The sequence below is a fragment of the Pongo pygmaeus genome, chromosome 5 (genome assembly GCF_028885625.2).
Source record: "Pongo pygmaeus isolate AG05252 chromosome 5, NHGRI_mPonPyg2-v2.0_pri, whole genome shotgun sequence".
Lineage (NCBI taxonomy): Eukaryota > Metazoa > Chordata > Mammalia > Primates > Hominidae > Pongo > Pongo pygmaeus.
In genome coordinates, this window is record NC_072378.2 from 3,280,855 (window position 1) to 3,308,074 (window position 27,220).

At 45.2% G+C, this 27,220-nt stretch overlaps 1 protein-coding gene across 7 annotated transcripts in view; it reads right to left on the reverse strand.

Moving 5' to 3' along the window:
- The window catches only part of SLC22A23 (solute carrier family 22 member 23), a 187,993-nt gene that overhangs the window by 140,525 nt on the left and 20,248 nt on the right, over positions 1 to 27,220 (reverse strand). For 5 of the 7 annotated variants that reach the window (XM_054491067.2, XM_054491066.2, XM_054491069.2 and 2 more), the window contains exons 2-3: positions 6,465 to 6,568; positions 883 to 1,037 (exon numbers count right to left, since the gene is read on the reverse strand). In XM_054491067.2, the coding sequence (XP_054347042.1) occupies positions 883 to 1,037; positions 6,465 to 6,568 (259 nt within the window). The remainder of the gene's footprint in view (positions 1 to 882; positions 1,038 to 6,464; positions 6,569 to 27,220) is intronic. The other 2 variants (XM_063665773.1, XM_063665774.1) reach the window with 1 other exon arrangement.

Below are 27,220 nucleotides of genomic sequence, written 5' to 3' on the forward strand. Positions count from 1 at the left end.
CTGAATTGATTATATTTCTAGTGGAACAAAAATTTTAGCTATCTAAAAGAAGTCTTTAATATGCAAATTTAAGAGAATTAGAACTATTCTTATTTTGTCACACTGGAAATTTCTACTTAATCTATACCTGACTCCTATGCATGTTGTCAAAGAAAGAGAAAAAGACAAAATATATGGTAAATCTTACAGTATTCCCAACAGATCTTTCCACAAAGTGACTAAAAAGTATAAAGCCAGTAAATAAGTAAAATAACCATGCCTAAAACTCTTCTTCTCCTTATGGGTGTGTGGTTGTGTTCTAGCAAACACCACCTACAAATAAGTGAAACCTAACTATATTCAGCAGAGTTAATACAGCCAACAGACAAGATAGATCAATGAAAGAAATGTCTCACCCTCCTAAAAAGACCAAATACTACCAAATATTGTCATTTACTTTTCCGGTACCAATGCTTAGGTCTCAGTTCCAGACCACTCAAGGTCACATCTGTGGACATCAGAATGTGGAAATTTTGGATTCTGTGTGGATACCCAATTATGCACCAGATAGAAGCATACAGGATGTCAATGCAGACAATTCTGGAGAAAACCCAAAGCCTCTCCATATCAGGAAAGAACCGATCGCCACTCCTCCAAGCAATTACGCAACCTCCTGTGTCCTTTGATGTGCACTGAGCCCGAGCTGGAGATCAGGATTGAGTGAAACGTTTCACGGCATCACCTGAAAAGCCTCTTTCACAACACTTGAGGCCTTTAATGTTTGTGTTTCCACAAAACTGCCAGCCCAAACGAGCAGCATGCATAGTATCTTTCCCAGAACCTCCCAGGCAACAATACTTTTGCTAAATTCTTTCAAGACTAGTCGCGAAGGCTCCTACTTACGTAATGCATACAAGGTGAGAATTATTCCAGCCAGGCAAAATCCTTCAAAGAACCTGAGTGTGCTGAACATTGTCACATTCACTGACAGTGCCACAGTCAGTCCAAAGATCAGAATGAAGATGATGGAAAACAGCAGCACAGGCCGCCGGCCGACCCTGCATATGGAGAGGGAAAAAGTTAGGAATCATTGTGAAACAAGACAATGACGCTAGATGCTGGAACCCGGTGTCCAGCAGGCACTCAATATATGTTGAATGAGTCCTGGGCAAAAAGTCCTGTGCCATCTATACCCACTTCACTAGATCCTAGACTACTAGGGGTAGAAAGGGAAATTTAGCCCAACCCCCTAATTCTCGAGATAATGGAGCAGGGATCAACAAATTACAGAGTAAGAGAATTCAGACTTGAGCACAATTCCTGTGGCTGAGTCTATTTCTGAGTGTATAGTGATATAATTCAAGGCAAGAGGAACAAAATTAATAATTCTCCAAACAGGAACCTTGATATACCCAGCATAAAAAGTCTTGAGAAATCGTTGACCTTTGGGGTTGGATCAAAAGTCAACATGGTCACCAAGCAAAGAGGCTTTGTTTCCTCTCTCCAGGTTGTTAACTAAGTCAGATACCTGATCTTACACATAGCCTATCCGAGCCAGGACCAAGCCATCTGTCAATTTGTTTCAGCTACATGACGAGAAGTAATTTTTAAGGGATCACACACTAAGGTAAGACAGCGTAAACTTTAAATGCCCAGTGACTTGATAGTGAGCTGACAGTGCAGCCCCTTGGCTGGACTGAGGGGCAGGGAGCCCAGGCTGTGATGATTCTCTGGAAAGGGCCACAGATAACCTCAATTTGTGGGTTCTGGAGCTGGCCAGTTTCAGATCAGTGACCACTAGGGGGCGATGTGCTTCTAGAGTGCCGGGGAGGACAATAGAGGGTGGTCCACAAGAATGGGAAAGTCACCAGTTCCTGTGGCCCCATGCTAACTTTGCATCTTTCCTTCATTAACCGATTAGAAATAAAATGGCAACAATAACTCTCCATCAAACACGATTGGCTTGGTCTAAAGGATAACTCAGAGAAATGGGGGCAGAGTGGATGCTATTTGCCAGGAGAAAAAAGGGGGAAAAATCCAGACCTAGTGTCCCCAACACCACAGAGGGTAGCTGAGGGGCTCGAATTGTCCTAGACGTGTTTATTACAAGGCATCTACATGCAAGTAAAATGCCCAGAAAAGACAAATATACAGAAACAGAAAGTAGATTTGTGGTTGTCCAGGACTGGGGGGTGATGTTTCCATCATCCTTTGAGGGGATGGGAATGTTTTAAATTCAGAGTGTGGTGATGGCTGTACAACTCTGCAAATATACTAAAACTCATTCAGTTGTGTACTTAAAATGGGTGGGTTTTATGGGATGCAAATTATATGTCAATAAAACTTTAAAAAAAAAAAAGTAAGGCATGGCCTTACCCTGTAGAGATAGATTAATTTTAAGAAAATACAGGAAAAGGAACAACAGAATGAAATTACACTCAGAACTTTTAGTTCTAACCATTCCCATCAGTCACTTTGGTTTAGTGAAACAAGGCCAAGGCTAGGAGCTCAATGTAAGTCAATAATCTCACCTAGAGATTTTAGCCATTACTTTCCCTTGTCCAGTGCTGGGATCAGGAAAGCCCTTACCAGCAAAGACTGTGTAGCTGATTTCGTCCAAATCTAACTCATTTACAAAAATAAATTTAAAATACAGCTTTAGTCATTCTCCTAAAATGAAGAAAAATGAACTAACTCTAACATTTTGCATTACCCTTGACTTCCCTGGTCTGTGAAACGGGGATAAGCATCCCATGCTGTGGAGTGTTGAGATCCTTCACTAAGGGGGGATGATGGGCACAGATGCAATGCCTGGCACAAAAGAAATAATGAAATGTTGTAGTGCTCATTCCTTCCTGCATTTCTACATCCCTAATGCCTACCAAACCTGGTTTGCTCTGTTCTGATATTTTAGAAAAGATGTTTGATTTTTTTAAGCGTGTAGCAACCATTCTAAGTCCCTGCCTCCCAAAAAATGGTTGCTAAAATCAACAAGTAAAACTTATCAAGGTCTACAGGGCAAACACGGTCTTTGAAGTCAGAGTGTGTTGGTTCTGAATTCAGGGTCACCACTTCCGAACTGTGTGATCTTGAGTAAGGCCAGGCTTGTTCAAATGAGCCTGGAGTTCCCTTTGGTAAGGGCCAATTAATGTCTGCTTCATAAAGTTGTCCCCAGGCATGGATACGAACAAATGCCTCAGCAAGCGTTCAATACATGTTAGTTACAAGCATGGATGGTTTTCCTAGAAACTGGCTCCCAGGGCAGAACCCTCTCAGAGAGGACTGATAAAGCCACAGTCCTTGTCTGTAATGCAGAGGACTTTACCACTTAGGATCTGTGGTGGGCAGAACAATGGTCCTCAAATCTGTCCATGTCCTAATCCTCAGAACCTGTGAGTATTTTTCCTTTCATGGCAAAAGGAATTCTGAAGATGAGATTAAGCTTAAGGACCCTGAGATGAGGTGTCTTTCCAGGTAGGTCCAATCTAATGACCAGGAAAACCTCCCCTGGCTCCAGGGAACCAGAGAGGTAGTGGTGTGAGAAGGACTTGACTTGACATTGCTGGCTCTGAAGATGGAGGATGGGGCCACAAGCCATGGAATGCAGGTGGCTTCAGAAGATAGAAAAAGCAGGGAAGCAGATTATCTCCTGGGTCTTGCAAAAAGGAACGGGGCCCTGCTGACACCCTGACTTTAGACCAGTGAGACCTTTGTTGGACTTGTGAACTGCAGAACTGTAAGATCATTCATTTGGGTTTTGGAAGCCGCCAAACATGTAGTAATTTGTAACAGCAGCCATAGAGAACTGACACAGGGTCTCAACAGGAAACAGAAGTCCCACTCAAATGAAGTGACTGGAGGAGATTTTAATACAGGGATTATTTACAGAAGAGTGACCAAGCTGAGAGGGAACCCACAAGAGATAGTTTGACCTTGCAGCTCTCGACAGCAGGGAGTAGGCGAAGGACAGTCCTGGCCCCAGAGAGAAAGAAGTGCTGTGTGGAGCTCATGGACAGGAGGTGGCTGGCCCCTCCAGCCTGGCAGAGAGCAAGCTGGGCATACAAGTGCCTGACCGCACTCCCCTCTCCCCTAGCTGGTGCTCCCCACTGGCCACACTCAGCCAGGAGCTGGCGGGCAAGGGGTCCTCTGTGGAAGCCCATACTGGCCAGCTTCCCAGGGCGGGCTGGGGAAGGGGGCAGAGGGCTGCTGCAGTAACAAACACAGCGAAGAAGTGAGCGCATCCCTGGGGCCACTGGCCATCGGCCCTCCCACCCACGTGGGCTAGCGGATTCTATACCAATACCCAGTGAACGTCCCCAGACAAAACTTGGTGTCAAAAACAGTAACTTTTTAAAGAAAGAAGTGTACTACTTAAATGTTACTAAATGCTGACTGCAGCCTTAGGAAGTATATTGTATGACTTGATCCACTTGCCCTGCAGCCATGAAACAGGGCCCATAGCCGAGAGGTCTGGAGTTCCCTTTAAATGGGTTTATTTCCTTGTAAGCAAGGCTCAAGCAGGGAGTCAAATGCCAGAAAACAGGGTTGGAAAATACCAAGCTTTCAAACTGAAAGGGAAGCCCACTCAAAATGTTCAAAAACTACCACTCAGGCAGCCTTCCCCTGATTCCCAGGGCACCCCCTCAATCTTGCCCATCTGAGGAGGAACCTCAGAAAAGCAACTGCAGAGAAATGGTTTGCGATGTCAGACTTCTGGTTGCTCTGAGAGCAAGACCCAAGCTCTTTTGTCCTCAGGCCTGGTGTGTGATCAGGGAGGCCACAACACATGTGTGTACAAGAAGAAAGTTAAGAAAACAATCTTTAAACAGTTTAAACTGTTACAGACTGGTTCATTCATAAAAGTCGATTTTTACTTTTCTATTATATTATTTATTGAATAAGGACGCTACAACCCCAGTCGAGTCTGCATTTTTTTAGAAAGACAGTGACATGGATTATATTAGTATATTTTTCTAACCTATTTCAATGTAGATTTCTGGGAAATGGTATATTTTAGACCAATATAGCTCACACTAGAAACCTATGAACTCAAGTATTTGGTTTAAAAAATAAACCCCGTGTTGCCTCTACCAAAGAAAGCCCCCAAGAGGTCCCCTGCATAGGTCTCCAGAGGTCACTGACTGCTTCTCTGTTGCTGTCCACAGAGAACGTGTCCATGAGAAGCACTTGCAAATGATGATGAGGCAGATGTCAAGCACACAGGAAATCACATTACATGTCAGCTTAAGGAACTCCCAAATAGACGCTGGGTTTTAGAAGAAATTTTCCACATGTGTAATGTGACCCTCTGCTGCTATCCACCCAGGCACTTGCCTTGGCCAGCATTCTCAGTTAACTGAGGTGCAGAGGTCACAGAACCTATAGAATTTGTTCATATCACTCTGGGCCCTTATTTCATCAAGGCCAAGATGTCCCGATTCACCAAAAAAAAAAAAAAAAAAAAAAAAAAAAATCCTTTAAAGATAATACAATGTAAGCTGGGGAGACAGTTACACTACGCCTCTCTCCTGAGCGATCTCGCTACTTGAAAAACCTGTCAACATTGTGCAATTGCCTCCCTGCGTAGACATGTCACCGCTGCTGCCCCTGCGACCATAGAATGCCTTAATTAAAAGCGCTGCAGCATCTTGGTGGAAGGGCAGGCTCTGAGGCCACGTGGTGGCTGAGTTTCAAGGCCTGGCTCTCCAGCTTAAAGCTGAGTGAACGTGGAGATCTTACTTACACTTCTGTGCTTTTTCAACTGTAAAACACAGGTAATAATAGCATCTCCTATTGGGGGTGTTGTAAGGAGATGTTAATGTATGGAACTACTTAGCACAGTGCCTGCTACACGGTAATCTTTCCGCTGCTAATGTCATCATTATTGCATATGTATTCTCACCTCTGGCCACCACCCTCCCCTGCCCACAGCGCCCATCTGTATTACCCAAATGCTCTTTATCGCTCAAGGTGCAGCTCCCTACAGACCCCACAGAGGCATCTCCTGGCCAGGCCAAGGACTGCCCCTCTCCAAAATCCACGTCACATTTAGAAGTGCTAATCAGCATTGCCTGACTCATTCAGCTCGCATGGGGGAAGGGTCTTTAGCTCCCCCATCCCCAATTTTTTAATGCATCTTCTGCATCCGCCCCTTAGTGCATCCACCCCCTGCAGCCCTGCACATAAGTCTTCAAGCTCTTTCTAACGAAACATCAAAGGTTAGAAGTAGATGGGGCTGCAGGCTGGTTTTGCTATATCCTAGAAGCTAGAGAATTGCTTTGAATTTAAATTCACACTTCCAAATGATCTGCTACATGCATGGGCCATTTCTCTGAGCTCTGCATTCTCCACGTGGCAGCTTTGGACTTCTGCTCTGGCACTGGGAAAAGACAGTCATGGTAAGCTAGCACTGACTACTTTTCTTTAGCCAGCAAAGGCGTGCTGTGGCCTCCAAAGGTTCGTGCGGCGGGCACGTTGGTACTCACCAGTCAGCAATGCATCCAGTTATTAGGTAGCCAAAGATTAATCCAACCAGTAAGGAGAACTTAGCGATATGGACCTTCCAGGCATTATCACACACAAGATCCCACTAGAGAGGGGCAAATAGAAAATAAATCAGAGAGAAACATACACACAGCTAGTCGTACTCAATTATAAGGGCAATACAATAACCCTGTAGGCACCACGGCACCGTTGCCAGTACCATGCCACATACACCAGTCAGAGTCTCTTCCACGTTTTTGAAAATCCAATGAGACATATAATTTGCCCACAAAAGGAAATGTAACATTTTATTCTGGGACAGATTATAAGTCTGCAAAGAATGATGCAGGAAGTCTGGGGATGTGTATTCTTCTGTCCCAACCACCATGGGAAATGTAAACTGAGGCAGAGGTGGGCAGCTATGGAGACCAGGCATCCCTGAGGACCAGTGGTCCCTCACCATGAAGAGCTGCTCTGAGTGCCCAGGGGCTGGGAGACCCTGACAACTTTCTGCATGGGCATCGTGATGACATGAGGAGGTTAAAAGTAACTTTCGCATTTTCATCCCAAAACATTCCCCAAACTTTATGAGGAGTCTTAAAAATAAAGGCGAGCATTAGCAGTAAATGTTGAAATATGAACTTTAACTAAACATTCTCTTTTGCCCTTGGAAGTGTCCCTTGCGTTTTCCTATGTTTCCCTCTAAAGCCATCTGCTCTCCTTGGAGAGAAAGCCGGTCAATTAGTAAATACAACATTCAGACTATTGTATTGTTTAATAAGAAAAATACAAACAAATACAAATCTTCTCATTTTTCTTTTCTCCACTTGCAGAATCAGGACAGAAACCCCTGTTTGCTCCCTCTAAGTGATGTGTGTCCAAGTGTGGACTCAAATCCACAGGCAGCTTTCATCTGGGCCAGAGGGGCAAATAAGCAGGGTCCCTGCTGGCCAGGCCATGGAGACGCAGAGCCGGGGGTCTAGATGCCCCTGCTTCTGCTGCAAAGAAGTGGGCAAAGCTTCTGGTCTGGACGTGCAACTCCAGGTCAGTGGAGATGGGGGTGGGGTGTTGCGGGGAAGCAGCTGAAGAAATTCACACCAACGCATTTGGGAATGCCAGAGCAGGAGGTGTTCTGGGAGCACAGGCAGGATTGGAGGGGATGGGGAACATGGAAGGTGGTGGCTGACCCCGATCCTAGCTCTGTCTTTTTAGATGTCTCCCCCCACCCCTTGTCTCTATGCTACCTAGACTGCAGCACAGAGGATCCTTAGAGGGTCCTGTAAGCTCAGGTCCTGCCCCATGTTTCCAAACTTCCAGAGCCTTATCGAGGCCCCTGAGGCCACAGCTGTGGTTCTCAGCTTCACTAAAATTCAGGAAAAGCCAAGCTCTGTGTCAGTGGATGCAGGGATAAGTAGAAAGCCACTGCCTGTCACAATGTCCCCACTTCTGCCCTGGACTCCTTGGGACACACACTGGCTCGCCGATGCCCCCAACATAGGCATGCTTTCCAGAGATCTGAGGAGGGTGACTTCTTTTTCTACCCCATCTGCTTCCAGAGTGATTTGCAACGCCAGGCCCAGGAAGAAATGGAATATGGGAATGTAAGCACAGACTGCACAAGGGCCTCATCAATAAAAGACGGCTTGGAATTTGCTGTTGTCAGGGTTTATTCATGAATTTGGGGAGCAGGGCACTGCTGGTTGCACAGATTCTTAAGAATTCAGACACAGGAGCTCCTTACAGGGTTAACTTCCTTCCACGATTGCTCTGGTGGTCCTCAAACTGCTCCAGGGACCAGCAGCATCAGCACCACCTGGGGACTAGTCAGAAAAGGCAAGTTCTTGGGCCCCATCCCAGGCCCACTGAATGAAGACTCCCGCAGGTAAGCACAGCAGTGTGGTTCAGCAAGCCTGCCCCGCGACTCTTGAGAACTACTGGCCAACACTGCCCTGCCATTTTGAAGACAATGAATGAGCTTCACTGTCTTGGGCTGGGGTTCAAACAACTCCCAAGAGCAGGGAGAAGCAAAAATGCTGTGGGAACCATGCAAAAGACTACTGGCTGCTGCTCTGCCCTGCAAATGCAGGGTTGTACAGCTAGGTGATGAATTCAGTGAGCTTTTGGAGGCAAGCCTGGAAAACGAACATTCACATATGTATGCTGTTTCTAAGAAAAAATGTATTTTTGATAATAAAAACCTTTCACCACGCAACCTACTTCTAACTTCAGGAATGCAGGTTTTGCCTTAAAATGTGAGTGACAGCTTCATAAATCACAGTGGGTGCACATTCTGTTTTTCCAGCTTGGTTTATACGCTCTGGGAGAGGAGGTGCTCTCAACACCTGTAACCACTCATCTCCCAGTTGCATCATGCCTTTGGGAGCCTCAGCCGGGCACAATCTTGGCAGGAGAGGAACACATCCCGACTCCAGGTTGCTGCGGGGGAGAAGGGCACCAGCTGCTGTTTCGATGGCAGGGAGTCATTTGAAATGCTTTCATGTCTCCGCCAAGACTTCCCATTGATGAGTTTACTTGAGGTTAAAGGATGCAAATGAGTATATTATGATTCTATGAGATGGCCAGGAGGCAGAAGAAATTTTAATAAAGCATTTAGGGGACTGGAGGAAATTGCCAATACTGTTGTGAGTTCAGCCACCTGAGCAATGACCAGATCTGGCCTTGGACCCCATTAAGGTGTTAGCTAATAAGATGTTCAGTGGTCGGCCCTATCCATTAACAGTGCCACAGTGGAAAATGAAGACAATGGAGGGAGACTGAGCCACTCACATGCCTGGTAGGGAGAGGAAGCCTGGTTAGAAGTATTGCTGGCTCCACAGTTCCCAGCCTGTGGGCTTCCCCCTGGGGAGGGGGTGCAGGAAACCCAAGGCAAGGCAGCCACCTGCTCCCTTAAACCCTCCTCAACTAGGCACAAGAATAGACAGCATATCTGAAACAACAAGTAAACCAACTGGATTCCCAGGCCCAGCAAGTTTACCACGATAAGGGTTACTCATGCCTGGGGATCCACCTGCAACACCATCCTTGCCATCCTGGAGGCACCACCGTTTAGCAGGGTAGGGTGGCGCTGGGGGAACTCATGGCGCCGACACCCTTGTTTGACTTCTGCTTCTGGTATTGACAAAAATGTACCAGGAGAAGAAAATGTATTCAGACACAGTATAATCTCCTAAAGAATTTCAGAAGTATGAGGAAGCTTTGAGGTCACCTGGCTCTTGAAATTTGTTCACATTGCTCTAGATAAGATATGGCAACTGGTCATGTCACTGACCAGTTGGGTAAGCAATGTTTAAAGCAATTTATAATTTTTCAGATTAAAAAAATATATAACAGGAGTAATGTTCTAAAAAGTACAAAGCCAGAACTTAACGTAACGGGTTTTGTCTCTGACAATACCCTTGTCGCCTCCCTCCCCATCAAATCAATCACCAATTCCAGCAGGTTCTGCCTTTCAAATATACCCTGAACATACCATCCGTGCTCCACTGCCCCCACAGACACCCCGATTTATAGGGGTGGGGTAGGCGCTCACTCATGTGATTCCAGTCTCCTTCTGGTGTGTGCTCCTATAGTGTGGGCTGGGAGGCCAAAAACAATCCTTCCAGATTCTGGTACACCTACGGTTTCAAATGTGATTTTGGTCCTGCCAATCAGGTGCACACCCCAAAATAACTTTCTGTGTGCAACCTTGTTCAAATTTCCGGATGACTTGAGTTAGGAAGACAGTTCAGAGGAGAGGAAGGGAGGCATCCATTTTGCTGGTTGGATCTGGCAAGGGTTGGGTGGTCTGGGAGCCAACAGTTCTGGAGGTGGCTAAGGAGGTGTGATCTTGGAACCAGTGGTTGGGACAGTGACTTTCTAATTCTTCAGCCTCCTAATGGAGGCACAGTTCCCTGGACAGGCTAGCTCTGCCAGGAATCCTTCCAGAGGCCCGTTTACAGTTGCTCTAGCAACTCAGTAAGCACTATTCCCTGTATTCAGTCCCTATCTCCTGAAATACCAGAGTAACTTCTGTCATTTGCAAATTGAACCTTGTTCTCTGGTCAAATTTCCTTGGGATGGAATTTGCAGGGGGTAAGCAGACAAGATAAGGCCAAGTCACCATCCATCCTCCCTCTCCTGAACTAATACAAGAGTCTCCCTGCATTAACTCCAACCTCCCTCAAATCCATTCCCTAGAGAACAATGAAAAGCATCCTTTAATTAAGCTTGTTAACACCCCATCAGCAGGTTTAACAAGATCATAAAAGCACTAAAGTCACGGCCTCATTTCATAATCTTAGGCTTGCTTGCTTTGTCATTTTTCCAAGACCAGGGACATTCATGATGATGCCATGTGACGCTTCTGAGTCATGACTAAGTGGTGAGACAAATGACTCCAGAGTGTGTCTACGTTTCACACACGTTAGTTGCTATGTGTTCTGGCAAAATGAGAAAAAAAAAAAAAAAAAAAACAACTGTGGAGTCAGAGAACCTACATAGTTTAAGGATAAGCTAAAGAAAATACCATTAATATTATTTTGAAAGGAAAAATTGAATTGCTTGACTTGCCAGAGTGGAGAAACATTCATCAAGGAAACTCAGAAAATTTCTAAAGAAGATGGAAAATAAATGGGAGATAAAGAAAACAACCTTATTTTCCACAGTAATGAATTCTATGATAAAATGTAAAACAAGAACATAAAAAAATTGGAAGCAAACAGATTGCTTCTTTAATTTTGAAGTGAAGATAAAATCTCCAAAGAGAAAAACTAAGGGAGAAAAACTATCTAAGGAAACAACTGGTAGATTTTGTAACAGTCTAACAATTACTACTTTACTATTAATTACTATTTTTAAAATCTACACATCAAAAATACAATAAGCAAAATTATAAAGACCTAAATTTGTAATATATATCCACTTACATATCAATATACACCAATACTGAAACCAGAAATTGAGCTAAGCACCCAGATGATCAACCAAACATGAAACACAAATAGTTAAACACTTGGGAAATGTTTGATTTCACTAATGAAGATGGCTGGGTGCGGTGGCCCATGCCTATAATCCCAGCACTTCTGGAGGCCAAGGCAGGAGGGTCACTTGAGGTCAGGAGTTCTAGACCAGCCTGGCCAATATGGTGAAATCCTGTACTAAAAATACAAAAATTAGCTGGGTGTGGTGGTGCGTGCCTGTAATCCCAGCTACTCAGGAGCCTAAGGCACAAGAATTGCTTGAACCTGGAAGACAGAAGCTGCAGTGAGCCAAGATCGCGCCACTGCACTCCAGCCTGGGCGGCAGAATGAGACACTGTCTCAAAAAAAAAAAAAAAAAAAAAAAGAAAAAAAAAAAGAAAAGACAATATTTTGTTTTTCAAAAAGAAAATTAAAAAAAAATTTCTAAAGATGAAGGAGAAACAAAGAGGTACAAATCTGTACAAGCAGCATAAACTAGGCACTTTTTCTGGAAGACAATTTGGCAATAGGCAGCACATTACTTTAAATGGGGTCCGCTATTTATCCCAGCAATTCCGTTTCTTGGAACTTTATCTCAAGTAAATTATCAGAGACACCCACTGAGGTCCCTATGCAATGATTTTCACTGTTTGTAACTTATCAGAGCAAAAGTTGAGAACCTGACTAAATGTCAATGATACCATAGCACCATTAAAAATTTCGCTTTTGAAAATGAACGATCGAGGAAAATGCTCATGATATAATTGTATGAAAGCTTCAGAATGGAAAAACGGTGACTAGAAGAGATGTTTGTATATGCAGGAATAGTTAAAAGAAGATATTCCAAAATATTTTAAAGTGACTATCTCTAAAGAGTAGAAATAAGACTGAGTTTTATTTTCAACTTTATACTTTTCTTGACTTTTCCGAACTTTCTATGATGAATCTATAAGTCCTCAAATGACAGAAAAAAATGTAGGGAAAAATAATGTAAACTCTCACAGTGGTAGTGATGGTGGGGAGGCAAAGACAAAATCATTAAAAAACAAACCAACAAAGGAAAAACCTTTTCGCCTTCTCGGAAACACATATTTTAAGACAATCCTATAAATCAGGCCTACAGGAAGCTTATTCTGAAAGTGACTGGGAACAAACCACGTCTTCACAGCCTGAAGGTTAAGCATGTTAATGCTCACTGACTAAAGCAAAAAGTGTTTTTTAGGGAAGTGAATGAAAATTTTCCCCCAAGTTTCATCTTTTGTAGTGGAGATCCCCATTTGAAATTGTTCTATCAGCAAACCACGAGGGTTTTACCAATCGCTGTGCACACTGTCTGTTCTAAAGCTGAGCAGTGTCAGTTGAGATAAAAGAAAATATTTCTGTTCAGCCCTACAAAGAGGATAGTACTTCTTAAAACTTCAAAAGCTTAAGTAAAACAAAGTTCCTGACTGGGTCACACGAATTTAGAGAAATGTAGGGTCAGCACTTTTCCCCCTAAAATAGAGTTTCAGCAGCCTCTCATGAACCAGTGTTTTCTATACCATGGATGTGCTGTGCTCTGCACTTCTTAACTGCAGACAGTAGAAATGGCAAGAACACACACACAGAGTCCACCCTGGAAGATGAGTCACAGACGGACAAAAGAAACACCCTCCACAAGCCAGGCTGATGAAGCACATTAGCCACGATTAGTTTCTCAACATTTAGGCAGCCTATGCTACCTAAATGTGTTTTTCAGTATTTTAAATCTAACAGTTGACAGATTTTTTTTTCCCCTAAAAGATTCCATCAAAACTCAAGATATACTGCATGACTTGAAAACCTCAAATTACTCTCTGCTTTTTGCCTCTAAGCTCATCCTCCAATTTTAGGAGGTTTGCTGTCAACAGTAGCCAACACAACTGCCAATTAGAGTTGGCATCGTTGCAAGCTTCCTTGAATGACATAATGAACATCCTTGGGTACTCCGGGGAATTTTTTTCTCTTTTCAATTTTGTTTCTCTGTTTTTTAATGAATATTAATTGCTGCTCAAATTGCTCCTCATCTTTCCTTTTTCCTACCTTAGTGCTAAAATAATAACCATGGTACGTTGAGGGGAATAGCCGGGGCAAAAATAGATTGCAAACCGTTCCTGCTAGATGGAAGATACACCCCAACTCTAGCAGACCTGCTTTCTGAGCCTCTCTTAGGAAACCCACCCCGGAGCCACACCATTAAAGCTGCTCACATGTCTTAAATTTCACGTAGTCCCATTTTAATGAGTAATGTAGTAATTTTTGATTCGTTCGAACCCTTAAGCAATAATTTATTTTTTTTGTCTTTTTTTCTTCAAATGACAACTCTACTGCCTGCTCCTCTTCTGCGCGGTGCAGCCTTCCCAGTGGGAGAGAAATAGAAACTGCTTCATTTACTGACACTGGGGCTTTCCTGGTTCTCACTGAATTTATCATTTTTAAAGGGCTAGAGACGTAGAACTTGAAAAACAGAAAAAATTACCACCTGAACACATCCGCAGTGATGTGTAGGATTATCTATCAGGAAAAAATACAATGAGTCACTTTTTTTTGTTTGTTTCTTTTACTTTTTCTTGAAGGAAATAGGTGCATCTTTCTGAGCAGAGGTTTGCATTATTGAACGTTCTTATTCGTTTTGTACAGGGCCCCGGTGGCATTTGGGGAAGCTGAATAGATGCCCACAAAGCAGCGGAGATAATTAATAAGCAATGCCCTTTTAGCTACCAAAACCTTGAAGAGTCTTTCCATATTCTGCAATGTGTATTTTACTAATGGCCCTCATCAACTACCTCTAAGAAAGGAAATTAAGAGTAAGCCCTGCAAGTTAAAAAGGAAGGAGGGAGTGGGGAGGAATGCAGGGAGGGAGGGAGGAAGGAATGAACCCCACAGATCCCTTAGCATCAAAAGGGAGCAGCTACTAATGCCCTGCAAGAAGTCAGCACACAGGCTTCCAGCAACTCATTTATATGAAATAACTTGAAGATCGTTAACTTGAGAAATTCAAAAGTTGTTTCAAGTGTTACTGGAGGGTATTTTCTAGTATAACACAGTGTGTCAACAGAGCTGGACTGTAGCATTAACATTTAAGATGTCCCCATCAATTCTGGAAGAGAGCCAGTGGTGGGGAGCTTCTGCTGGGAGCCTCAGGGGATCTTTGAAATGAGAAGACTGTAACGACCCAGGTGATCCATCCTGGAGAGAACTTGGAGGGTGAAGGAAAGTCATCTTCCACTTGCTGAAAACAAATGCCTCAGTGGCTTCCCACAGCCGCAGGCTATGGCCTTGTTGTAACAGGACCCTGTTACCTTCCCTTTATGGCCAGAGTCACCTGTCACCTTCTATTCTTCCCATTTGCAAACTGGCTGCCACCAATTCCAGAAGAGAGCCAGGGGTGGCTGCCCCCACCTACTTCTCTCATCACTACCCCCTGCCCCAACCCCTGCCATGACCCAGCCTTGCCAAAGTGCTGACAGCTCCCCAGAGCCTGCATGCCTTTGGCCAACATTGCTCTTCTGTGCTCCACTCCCACAACACCCTCATTCTCCCACTCCTACTTTTTTGGCTTGATGCCTGCTTTAAAGGACAAACCTCACCACAACCAAAATGATTTAACATTGTGTATCACCTGTCAGTCAAAGTATGGCCGGTTTTCTGTACTGTATGCATTTTTTCTTTCAAGCAACACATACCACTTTTGCAAGCACACAACCAAGTGAAAAGGGAAAGGGGTACAAAATTACAAATGTACAAATGAAAATGCTTCTCTATTTCTATAAAGTTTAATAAACTCCATTGAGGGGTATCCTCTCCCAAGACCAGATCAGGAGATCTGTGCCTCTGAAGCAACCTGTACTCATGATAAAACACGCAGACTGTTCTTACAATATACCATAATTGCCTGTTTACAAGTCTTTCTTCCACTAGCTCAGGGGGCGGCAATCTGTAGCCCACAGGCCAAACACAGCCCTACTGTCTGTGTTTGTAAATAAAGTTTTATTGGCACACAGCCATGCTCCTTCATTCATATATTCATTTGCAGCTGATTCTGCACTACAGCAGCAGAATTGAACAACTGAAACAGAGCCCACATGGCCCACAAAGCCAAAAATATTGACTATATGGCCCTTTTTGGAAAAATTTGGCTGACTCCTGCACTAGCCTGCAAGTTCCTTGAAGAAAGGGACCATGTCTTATTCCTTCATGCCTAAGCTAATGCTTAGAATGAGGGAGGGGCAAAGTGTTAACGTCAGGTAGGAATGACCCTCCCAGAAGTCAGAATACTGCTGTGTCCACCTGTGTTCACTGTGCTCTGCTATTTATCTTCTTAATCCTCTTTCTGTGATTATTTTTCAAGTATAATTTAAATAATTAATATGCAATTATATACCAAATTTATATAGGCAATATAGTTTTTAAATATTTCCACCAAACTTTCCTCTATTGGTAATTTTCCTCCAGGGAAAGATATTTCTAGTTTTATTATAAAAGCCAATAGAAAATTGGGTATATAAGAAATTTATTTAAAACAATGAATAATCCTTTTTTTTTTGAGACGGAGTCTCGCTCTGTCACCCAGGCTGGAGTGCAGTGGCGCAATCTCAGCTCACTACAAGCTCCGCCTCCCAGATTCACACCATTCTGCTGCCTCAGCCTCCCAAGTAGCTGCGACTACAGGCACCCGCCACCACGCCCGGCTAATTTTTTGTATTTTTAGAAGAGACGGGGTTTCACCGTGTTAGCCAAGATGGTCTCGATCTCCTGACCTCATGATCCGCCCACCTCGGCCTCCCAAAGCGCTGGGATTACAGGCGTGAGCCACCACACCCGGCCGAATAATTATCTCTTAATAGAACAAATCTATGACATTAAATTAAGCATTGTTCTAGGTGAAGAAAGGAGACTAAGATTCATTATCTACCCCGTGCTAGGGACTCTGCCAGCTGCTTTGACTAAGCACCCTGACAGCACAACAGGCCCACTGCATGGACATTATTACCAGCATGTCCATTTCACAGATGAAGAAACTGAGGCTGAGAAGTGATGCTAGTCCAAGATCACGTGTCTCTTACATAAATTATAAATCTGTATCTAATTGAAACTCAGGTTCTTTCCCCCAGTAAACTCAAAGAAACAGCTCTAGTTCATACAAATAAACACAATTCTCTGGTTTATATTAACTTGTTATAGGTTATAGCATTTGTCTTGACAAGTACTTAATACACTTTATGTGCATATAGAAGCAAAGTAGCATACTGAAAACAGGATAGGCTTTGGTGTTATTTCATTGTTACAGTGACTAAACAAATAATAATTTGTCAAGGGTCTGTGAATAGCAGATATTTGATACATGATGGCTGTTTAAGATACTAATATCACAGTATCTTTTTTAAATAGAATTTTTAGCACTGAAATGCTGAAAAAAGTTATGATCAACTCCCTATTTTAAAAACAAGGAAACTGAATAAGAGGTGAAGTGACTAGTTCAGAATTTAAAAAGCTTATAGCCAAGCCAGACTTGAGCAGAGCCCAGGTTTCCTTGGGCTCAGCTGCTCCATACCAGGCTGCCGTGGAAAATGTCATTTTCAGACAGGGTGACCTGATGCACAGGGACGCATGACTCTCCCAACAAATTTCACAAGTCAATTACTGCAAGCCAGGACAACTGCTCATCTAATGGTCAGTGTAGTGGTACTACCTTCATTCTAGTCCCAAACTCTTACAACAGGAAGGATTAGGAAAAAAAAAAAAAAATTAACATTTTAATTGAGACCTACTCTTAGGTTTCCTGCCAAATACTCATCTTTTTCTGTGACATAGGAATCAGAGTACCGGAGATGGTAAACCAGTTTTTCTACTGTTTCAACACTGGTCTAACCATCTTGAAGAGGACATGATGCCTCTTTCTTTCTTTTCTGTTTGCTTTATTTAGCTCAAACTAGAAGCCAGTACAACCATGGATCTAAATGATAACCTTTTCCATGAAAACAGCTAACACTAACCAGCTACAAACAAGGTACACAAAGCTCAAGGCTGCCCTGGGCCTACTCCACATCCCAAAGTTACTCAACTATAGCAGGTCTCAGCCGTAGTAGGTTTGACTACTACTACAGGACAGCATAATCCTTCAGGTTTTTACCCACTTGGCCTTTGTCTTCATTGGGTTGGACTCTGGATTACCATTGTCTCTGAGGAAGGGCATCGCATGGTAAGCGAGAGCCTGGTCGCGTGGAATTCAGAGCCTAAAGTAGGGTCTGAGCCAGCGTGCAAATGTCAAGCACAGCTGGGATGCAGGCTAAGAGCTCGGAGTTTGAGCCTGATAAGCCCCAGTTTTATTTCTAGTTTCGCCCCGCAATCATCAGGGCAAGCTTTTTCACTGTGTGGGGGCTCAGTTTTAACATCTATGACGTAGGAGTCGCAAAACCTTCACTATAGGGTTGTTACAAGAGTCAAAAATAACATCAGGAATGCGCCTGGTGCAGTAACCGGCACAAAGTGATTATTATTCATTAATTTTGTCTGTCAGTTAAGCAGGTCCTCGGGGGCTTATGTCTGTTGGTAAGTAACATTTTGGACCTGAGAGTAATAAAACTACTTCAAAAAGGGTTTTGATTACTTAGAGTCTGAGCTATTCATTTTAGCCTCACCCCTACTGACCCAAATTAAAGGGTATTTTACTAGTTTTACATCCTGTCTGCATAGTCAGCACCAGATTAGAAAGTGGGCCAGACGAGGATGGAAGATGCCCTCCAGGGAGCAGCTGTGTTCACAGCTGGGAGATGCTGAAGGAGAAGCGGGTCCAGGTCTACCCAGGGCTCTACTGTGCTTTCAGGTCCTCCCACCACCTCTCAGGATGCCATGCCCTTCACTTTGACCTCCTCAGCAGCATCCTGGGAACAGCAACAGCTTCATTTCCAACACTTCCTGCAAACATTCCTTAAATATACTATTTTTCTGACCAAAAGAAAAAAAAAAGTAGGATGGTTCTCAAAAGCTGACAACACTATTACACCCAAGTGTGTATTTTTATTTTCTTCCTTTGAACTATTAATCTTCTAAAAACACCGTGCCAAACTGGCAGCATGACAGCAGAATGTGACTGTGCAGTCTGGCTCCCAGCCCCCGCCCTCTGGTCAGGAGAGGAAGAAGGTCCGCTGCACCCGAGGTGGGGTGAGCCAGGAAGACTCCTGACCTTCCACTTCAGTGCCTCCGGCATCCTGGGGACAAGTGGACTGAGAGGCAGCTCTCTAAGAGTTTCCTCAGATAGAACCTCAAAGCATCCTTAGGCCAAATCCAGGATCACTACCTTGAGAACTCACCGGGGCTTGGCCAGACGCGTATGGGACAGGGAAAGGAGCAGAGAACACATGTCACAACTCAAACTTCAGTAAGTGGACAGAGAAAGGGAACAGAGACCCTTTCGTGCCAAGGAGGCTGCAAAGCTGCCCAAGTCGCGGCTCTCACCAGAGTCTCTTACCGAGACCTTCCTGCGCCTTCTCACCCTCCAGGCTGCTCAGAGTGGTAAAGTGTTTTAATATTGGTGACAGGCCTGGGATGGCCAGCTCCTGAGGGGACATCCTTCTGTTACTTGTGGAGTTGGAATTACAGGACTTGGAGGGTGTGAACTTTTGGGGGAACTCCAGGGATGAACATGAGAAGGCCTTTCTGCTGTAGTACTAACTGCAATCAGTGTCTCGGGCTTCATGGGCTTGGCTTTGCATAACAAGCCAGGGCACCTGAACTCCATCCCAGCCCTGCCAAAATAATTCTCTCCATTCACTACTGACGCAGCAGAGCGGGCTTGACAAAGCTTGCCACAGGACAGTCAAGTTGATCCATTCAGCATTCCCCAATTCTTTCTTCTATCTCTCTCAAAGGCAGATAGACAGCAAAAGACAAGGTAAAAATATATTAATAAAATTAACGATCCAATAAGGAAGCCCTTCACCACTGGACCGTCCTTCCGGTGTAGCTGCATTTGAAAGACACACCCACTTCTAAGCCAGCAGTTGAAGCTTTTTTTGAAGGTGGCATGCCTAAAAGGGTATCAATAAGTGTTCATCTAAAAAAGGGAGTAACTGGCTAATTAGCGATAACACTCAGTGAAACCAAGTTAAGCTGGTGTCTCATTTTCATGACTTCTCAGAGCCCTTAATATGTTAATGTGCATCACGAATCCTGAAGAGGGGGCTCTGTAGAATGCATTTTTCAAACGTATTTGGCTTCAGAAACCCTCTCCCTCCCACACACTTTCAAAGGCATGTCTGGGCTGCAGAATACGAGAGATGTTGCCATGTATATTTTGTTTACCCTGCATGACCTAATATTTGAACACAGTGCAAAATTATAACACGTGGAAATTCTGGGATTTTAAAGGCTGGGGTAAAACAGTCCTGTCACCCCTGACAATCTACCTGAAGGAAGAGAGGGGGGATATGCATGTACATCAAAGGATGTTCACAAGAACCAGAGGAACGTTTTCCTGCCTTTAATCCGAGAAAATAAAAATAACTATTTTCCTGTCTTCTCAAGAGTTTATAACTGCTAATTGGTGAGATATGGACAAACATTGAAAACTCTAAGGAAATGATCTGCAAAAGGTCAACCACAACAAGAAGCAGTCAACTGTGTAAAATTCCACTTCCTTGAGAACAAATCACTGCCCTGCATGTCCCCACCTCTCTGCGGAAGGACAGTTGCTCCACTAGCCCAAGTCCAGGGCTGATTAGGAAGTATGCAGGCGATGATTTACACTATGTTATCCTTTAAAAAATAGTCTGTAGACCCCCCAAAAGCAAAAGCAGGGACATACAAAGATATTTGCACACCCATGTTCATAGCAGCCCTATTCACAGTAGCCAAGGGCTGAGAGAAACTCAAGTGTTCACTGACGGATGAACAAAGAAACAAAACGTTGTGCATGCACATGATGGAGGATTATTTAGCCTGAAAAAGGGAGGAAATTCTGACACATGCTACACATGGATGAACCTTGAAGACATGCTAAGTGAAATAAGCCATCACCAAAGGACAAATATGGTATGATTCCACTGATATGAGGTGTCTGGAGTAGTTAAATTCATAGACACAGAAAGTAGAATGGGGGTTACCAGGGGCCGGGGTGAGTGGGGATGAGTTATAGTTTCATGGGGATATAGCTTCAGCTTGGGAAGATGAAAAATTTCTGGAGATGGCTGGTGTTGATGGTTGCACAACACTGTGAATGGCTTACACTGAACTGTACACTTAAAATGGTTAATTTTATGTTATGTATATTTTCCCACACGCACACACACAAAAAAAGTTTAAAGAAAGTGTTATCTTCAGAAAATGGGCTAGCCAGTATCCCAATTAACTTAAACATGGATGGCAGAGCACTCTGAAGAGAATCCTGGATTAGGCAGCGGAAAGCACAGAGCAGCCGCGGTCTTCCTGCCTGTTGTCTTACGGGTTAAATTCGCGAGAAAATCTCCGAGGTGCAGTCCTCTCTATCTGACATCTCGTCTCCGCTGGCAGTGAGACGTCCTTTCTCCCCAAGCTTGTCCCTGGGTGAAAGGATCGAAGGACGTTGCCCGCCAAAAGGAAGAGTGACCAGACTGTCCCCCTCCCTCAGTCACCAACCCCCTTGACTTCTCACATGTTCAAGGCAGGCCACCCCAAGCTCTTACGTCCTGGCCTCATGTATATACGTTTTCTTCCTTTGTGCCACCACCCAGTCCCCAGTATTGTGGGCCAGGCCCCAGGAGGGACTGCAGACCAGTGCCACAGTCTTGGCGTTCCATGACTATTTATTGGTCACCTACTGAGTGCCAGACCCCAAGGAAACAATAGCGCAAAAAGTGCTGTCCACGCTCTTTAGAGTTTGGGGCAGGACTAAGAAAGGACGATGCTGAGGGGTAAAGAGTAACGGAAGCAGACACACAGAAGGTGCTGTGAGTGTGCCCCGGCCAGCCCTATCCATGCTGGGAAGACCAGAAGGGATGAGGCTGGAGGGGAGTGGAGAGGAGTTGTTTGTGTCAGAAAACACAGCATATGGCTGGGCAGGGTGGCTCACACCTCTAATCCCAGCGCTTTGGGAGACTGAGGTGGGTGGATCACCTAAGGTGGAGAGTTTGAGACCAGCCTGACCAACATGGAGAAACCCCGCCTCTACTAAAAATACAAAATTAGCTGGGTGTGGTGGCACGCAGCTGTAACCCCAGCTACTTGGGAGGCTGAGGCAGGAGAATCACTTCAACCTGGGAGGCAGAGGTTGTGGTGAGCCGAGATTGCGTCATTGCACTCCAGCCTGGGCAATAAGAGCAAAACTCCGTCTCAAAAAAAAAAAAAAAAAAAAAGAAAGAAAGAAAAAGAAAACACAGCATGTGTGAGGGTTTAAAAATGTGGGGCAGGCTCAAGGGAGGCTTCCAGGAGGGAGACCTGCACCTGGACTGGACCCTGAGTGAGAATGGGCATGGGGGCAGGTCCTGTGAGGACACACCCTGCACCCATGTCACAGAGTGGAATGTTAATCACGACTAGACTTAAAATGCAATTAAAATGTTAACTCAATCAAACCTTATTTGGGGCTTTCAGTTGATGCTATTGTTGTTAGAAATATCCTGATCAAGGATCACAGCCTTTCAGAAAAGGAGGACCAAATTCCTGAGCCTGGCTCTGCAGGGGACAGGGAGGGGAGAAAGCGAGGGAGGGCTGTTAAAGGTTCAGCCTTTCAAAACCACCTATGGGTGGGCAAGAAGTTTGTGGGCTATTGGCCAGTCCTCAATTAACAGGTTGAAGTTATGGATGAGCTCAGAAAGAGTAGGGTCAATCAATCCTATCAGTCCTTCATACCTTAGTGTGAACTGCTTTCATCTCTTAGCTAAAATTAGCTGCCCAGATATTTTGGTTTTGGAAAGTAGGAATAGAGAGGAAATTCTGAAAAAGAGGTCATTTCAGAGCACCTGAGAAGCACTCCTAAATGCGGAGATGTCAAATAGCTAGGGACAATATGAGGCCAAAGGAGGAGGGGTTCTGAAAGTGAGGGCACACGGCAGACAAATGTGTCCACAGCTCAGGTGGCCAGCTGGGGGCCACAAAGACCACCATTTGCCAGGGCTGACCTCGGTCATTTCCTATGAGCTTCCATACTTCTGTTTTAGAGGTCTAGAGTTAATGGTTGGGAGACTGCAGGTGGTTGTATAATGCATTGTAGTTGTTGGTTACATGACTGTCCTCTGAGCTCCACTGGGAGCTCTTTGCAGAAAAGGGCTCAGATTAAATGCGTATCTCAAAGCACACATTCTGCTGAAAGGGAGCATCACATCCATCATTTCCTGTAATCCCCACAAAGCTTTATGCTATAGGTGTCATCTCTACCTTGGAAATTAGGTTCCTGGGGGCTGCATAATCCCCAAGGTTCCTCAGTGAAGAGGCGGTAGTGCTAGGGTTCAAACCGGTTCTCTTGCATCTGAGCCCAGTGCTCCTTGCCCGCGCCTCTGCTCCCTGGATCTTCAGTCACTGAGAGCCTGTGGCACGAAAGCTCTGTTCTTCTGCTGAGTGAATCCTGGCTCCTTCCACAATCACTCAGGCTTTGAGGGTAGGCTGGCTGTGAGACTTTGAAGAAGCCTATGTTTAAAACAAATGTTTAATGTTTTTTCCCCAAATTCTGAAATTGCTTTTGCAGAACCTAAAGGAACCAATCTTCTTTGCTGCTGTGTACAACTGCTCTTCAGCTCACTGTAAAACCAGGCAGAGGGAGGACTTCCAGGAACACATCTTCTAGCTCTCCGCTTTGGCTCAGTAATTTCAGTAGCCATCATGATAAATGCATCATTTATGCGGAACATTTGGGGGCTTCGAATTTCTAAACTGTTACCCTAATAAAAGCGCACCATCAGTTGTTTAACCTGCTTTCAGAGGAATGCAGTTCGTCTCAGGATGACACACGCACGCAAGCACAAACATGCTTCCTGATGAAGTGCAGAGTGGCTCGCAAACTTGAAGCCCTGGGAAAATCTTACAAAAAGCACTGAGCTTTTCATATGTTTAAATATGGTGGAAATGCCCACGTACAGTTCATTGCTCTTTTTAAGGCTTTTAGCAAGGAGCAGACAAATCAGGAGGCCCGGCCCTCCTTCTCTCACTAACTCATCCCTGTTGGGAAATACTTCTCCCGTGGCCTCTGGAACCTTGTGAACGGAACATACAATTCTGCAGGGCAGGTTCCATCAGAAAATAATTCCCCTCCTTGGCTTGAAACCCTACAAGCTGGGGCTTTGTGGCTCTTTGTAGTTAGCTGTGGGCTGGGTGACAGCAGAGGCCCCACCTGTTTCGTTTGAGTTTCGCTCAAAAGGCTTGCCCAGGTCATTCTTACAAAAAGGGAGGATAAAGAGGTCTCCATCAAATGCTCAAATGCAAGAGATGCCTACAGAGAGGCGGGAGGGCCTGGCTGCCAAAGCCACTCTCACGTGCTGCACGGACAGGAGGAAACTCCTTAGAACAGCTGCTAAGTCACCCTTGAGACACAAACAGCAGCTGACTGGTAGTGCCACCTCTAGGTGGCTTCTCCCTGCCCAAATGGTACTAGCACCATTCCCACGGCCTCCTTATCAGCCCTAGGGAGTGAGTCCCAGAAGCTATGGGGCCACACAGGGGTCATAACTCTCTAGGGCCAGGGATCCCTGCCCCTAACAAATGGTAACCCCCTCCCCACATTCCTCCCATCACTCCTGCTTCCTACCACAAAAATGCTGAAAAGAAAAAGAAGGAAACTTGCCTAGCTTATAAATAAGTCAAGACTTTTCACTGGCTGCCCTGATTCTGCCAATCAACTTTTAAATATTAGAACAGAGGGGTAGCCAGGAGTGGAAAGGATTGACAATGTTCAGCTTATAATGTGCACAGCAGTCTATGCATAAGCACCACAGGCTGGAAACAACCCACTGTCCATCACCAGTGGAAAGAGAAACACAGTGTGGTCTACCCATGCAGTGGGATATGGCTCAGCAACAAACAGGAACAACTATCGATGTGCACAGTACCACGCAGGAATCCAGGGATGAGACTGACACGGCAGACCACAGGCTTCCTTCATACAACCTTCCAGAATAGGCAAAACCACGCTACGGGGATAGATATTAACGCAGCGGTTGCCTAAGGGGTGGGCTGACTGGAGACGGGCGGTGCAGAATTCACTAGGGTGAGGGAAATACCTTAATTTAGGGGGTGGTTGATGGGCATATATACAAGTCAAACCTACTAAGCTATACACTTAACATCTGTCCATTTTACTATATGGTCATTATGCCTCCACTTTAAAAAATCTGTGAAAGCTGGGTACGGTGGCTCATGCCTGTAACCCTAGCACTTTGGGAGGCTGAGGCGATGGATCACCTGAAGTCAGGAGTTCGAGACCAGCCTGACCAACATGGTGAAATCCCATCTCTACTAAAAAAAAATTAGTGGTGGTGCATGCCTGTAATCCCAGCTACCTGGGAGGCTGAGGCAGGAGAATCACTTGAACCCAGGATGTGGAGATTGCAGTGAGCCGAGATCACGCCACTGTACTCCACCCTGGGCGACAGAGCCAAACTCTGTAAAAAATAAATAAATAAATAAATAAATAAAGAGCTGGGTGCAGTGGCTCATGCCTGTAATCCTAGCACTTTGGGAAGGCGGGTGGATCACAAGGTCAGGAGATCGAGACCAGCCTGGCCAACATGGTGAAATCCCATATCTACTAAAAATACAAAAATAAGCAGGGCATGGTGGTACCCGCCTGTAATCCCAGCTACTCGGGAGGCTGAGACAGGAGAATCGGTTGAACCTGGGAGGCAGAGGTTGCAGCAAACAGAGATCACGCCACTGCACTCCAGCCTGGGCAACAGAGCGAGACTCCATCTCAAAAAAAAAAAAAAATCTGTGAAATTATTTAAAATGGGTCCAAAGACAGGGCAGAAATATCTGATGGATTGCGAAGAGCATCAGTTTTTTGTTCCTCCAACAGCACAAGGTCAGGCAGCAGAAGGGAGGAGACGCGAGGGGTGTGGCCAATCCACCAAAAGAATAACCGCAATGCCTGGATCAACGTCCAGGAGAGGGGGCATTTGATCGTATCCTCCCTTGTGCTTAGGAAGCAGATCTCTAGGCCAAGAGCTCAGAAAAGAGATGCAAACGATTCACACAGACACTATGTCAAGGCCTGAGGTTCTTAACAGGTGTGCTTATGGGCTGCCTGTCAGTTCCAAACAGGAGCCTGACTGTCACTATATCAAAGGCAAGAAAAATAGCCCCAACCCATCCACACTGCTCTATAGAAACCTGGGCGGAGAACTCAGGCAACAAGGGCGCCGGGAGTGGCTGCTGGGAGTGAAGGACCCATGCTGGAAGTCCCCTACCCAAAGGGGCAGTGTGCAGGGGCTGGGATTCAGGCTGCTGGGGTCCAAATCTCAGCTCCAGCAGGTGGCTTAGCTTTGTATAAGCCACAGAGAAGCACACTTCTCAGGGGGCTGTCAGGATTCAGCCATGGCATCTGTAAAACACTCAGCCCAGCCAACCTGCAGCAATGAACTCTTCCTCCCCTCCCTTGCCTCTCCCTTCCCCATCTCTTCCTCCTGTTTCTCCCCACTTCCCCTCTCTTCCACCATCCCTGCTCCCCTTCCCCTCTCCCTCTCCCTTTTCCCCCTTTCCCTTCCCTCCTCCTCCCCTGTGGACAGGGACCCACACTCCCACCCCTGCTCCCAGCTACCTCTCCTATAGTGGTGGAACCTGCCCTTCCCTCTAGTACCTGCAGCCTTCTGTCACCACCTGGATTCTGAACACGGCAGCCAACTCCCATGGAAGTTCTGGCAGCTGCTTTCACTTGCACATCTCTGATTTACAACAGACAAACTGGATGGAAAGCCCACTTACCGCAGAAGTGACGTGAGAACACACTCAGCCCATGCTCCAGAGATGCGACTGCTTCCCTTATCCCTGAAGGTACCCTGGCAGGTTGAAGCGTGTCCACCCTGCCCCTAATAAGACATGCTGGAATCCAAACCCCAGAACCTCAAAATGTGACCTTGTTTGGAAACAGGGTTTTTACAGAGATGATTAAGTTAAAGTAAGGTCTCTGGGGCGGGCCCTAATCCAACGTGACTGTTGTCCTTACAGGGAGAGATGAGGACACAGACACACACAGAGGGAGGGCCATGTGGGGACAGAGGGAGAAGATACCATCTGCAAGCCAAGGAGAGAGAACTAGGAGAAACTGACCCTGCCCACACCTGGATCTAGGACCTCCAACTTCCAAACCTGTAACAGAATACATTTCTGTGGTATTTGTTATACAGCCCAGCAAGCTAATACAGCGTGAGAATGAAGCCAGGGCAGAGGATGACCTAGAAGAGAACTAGAAAGAACTGGAAATTGCAGCCCGTCCTATCTCTGGACTTCCAGAAATGTCATCTATACTTTTTTTTTTTTTGAGACGGAGTCTCGCTCTGGAGTGCAATGGTGTGATATCGGCTCACCGCAATCTTTGCCTCCCGGGTTCAATTCTCCCGCCTCAGCCTCCTGGGTAGCTGTGATTACAGGCGCCCACCACCACGTCCAGCTATTTTTCGTATTCTTAGTAGAGATGGTGTTTCACTATGTTGGCCAGGCTGGTCTCGAACTCCTGACCTCAGGCGACCTGCCCACCTTGGCCTCCCAAAGCGCTGAGATTACAGGCATGAGCCACTGTGCCCGGGCCCTTCTGTATTTTTTTAAAGCCAGTTTGATGCAGGGTTTTCTGCTACTTGCAGCATCCTGACTGACCCCCACAA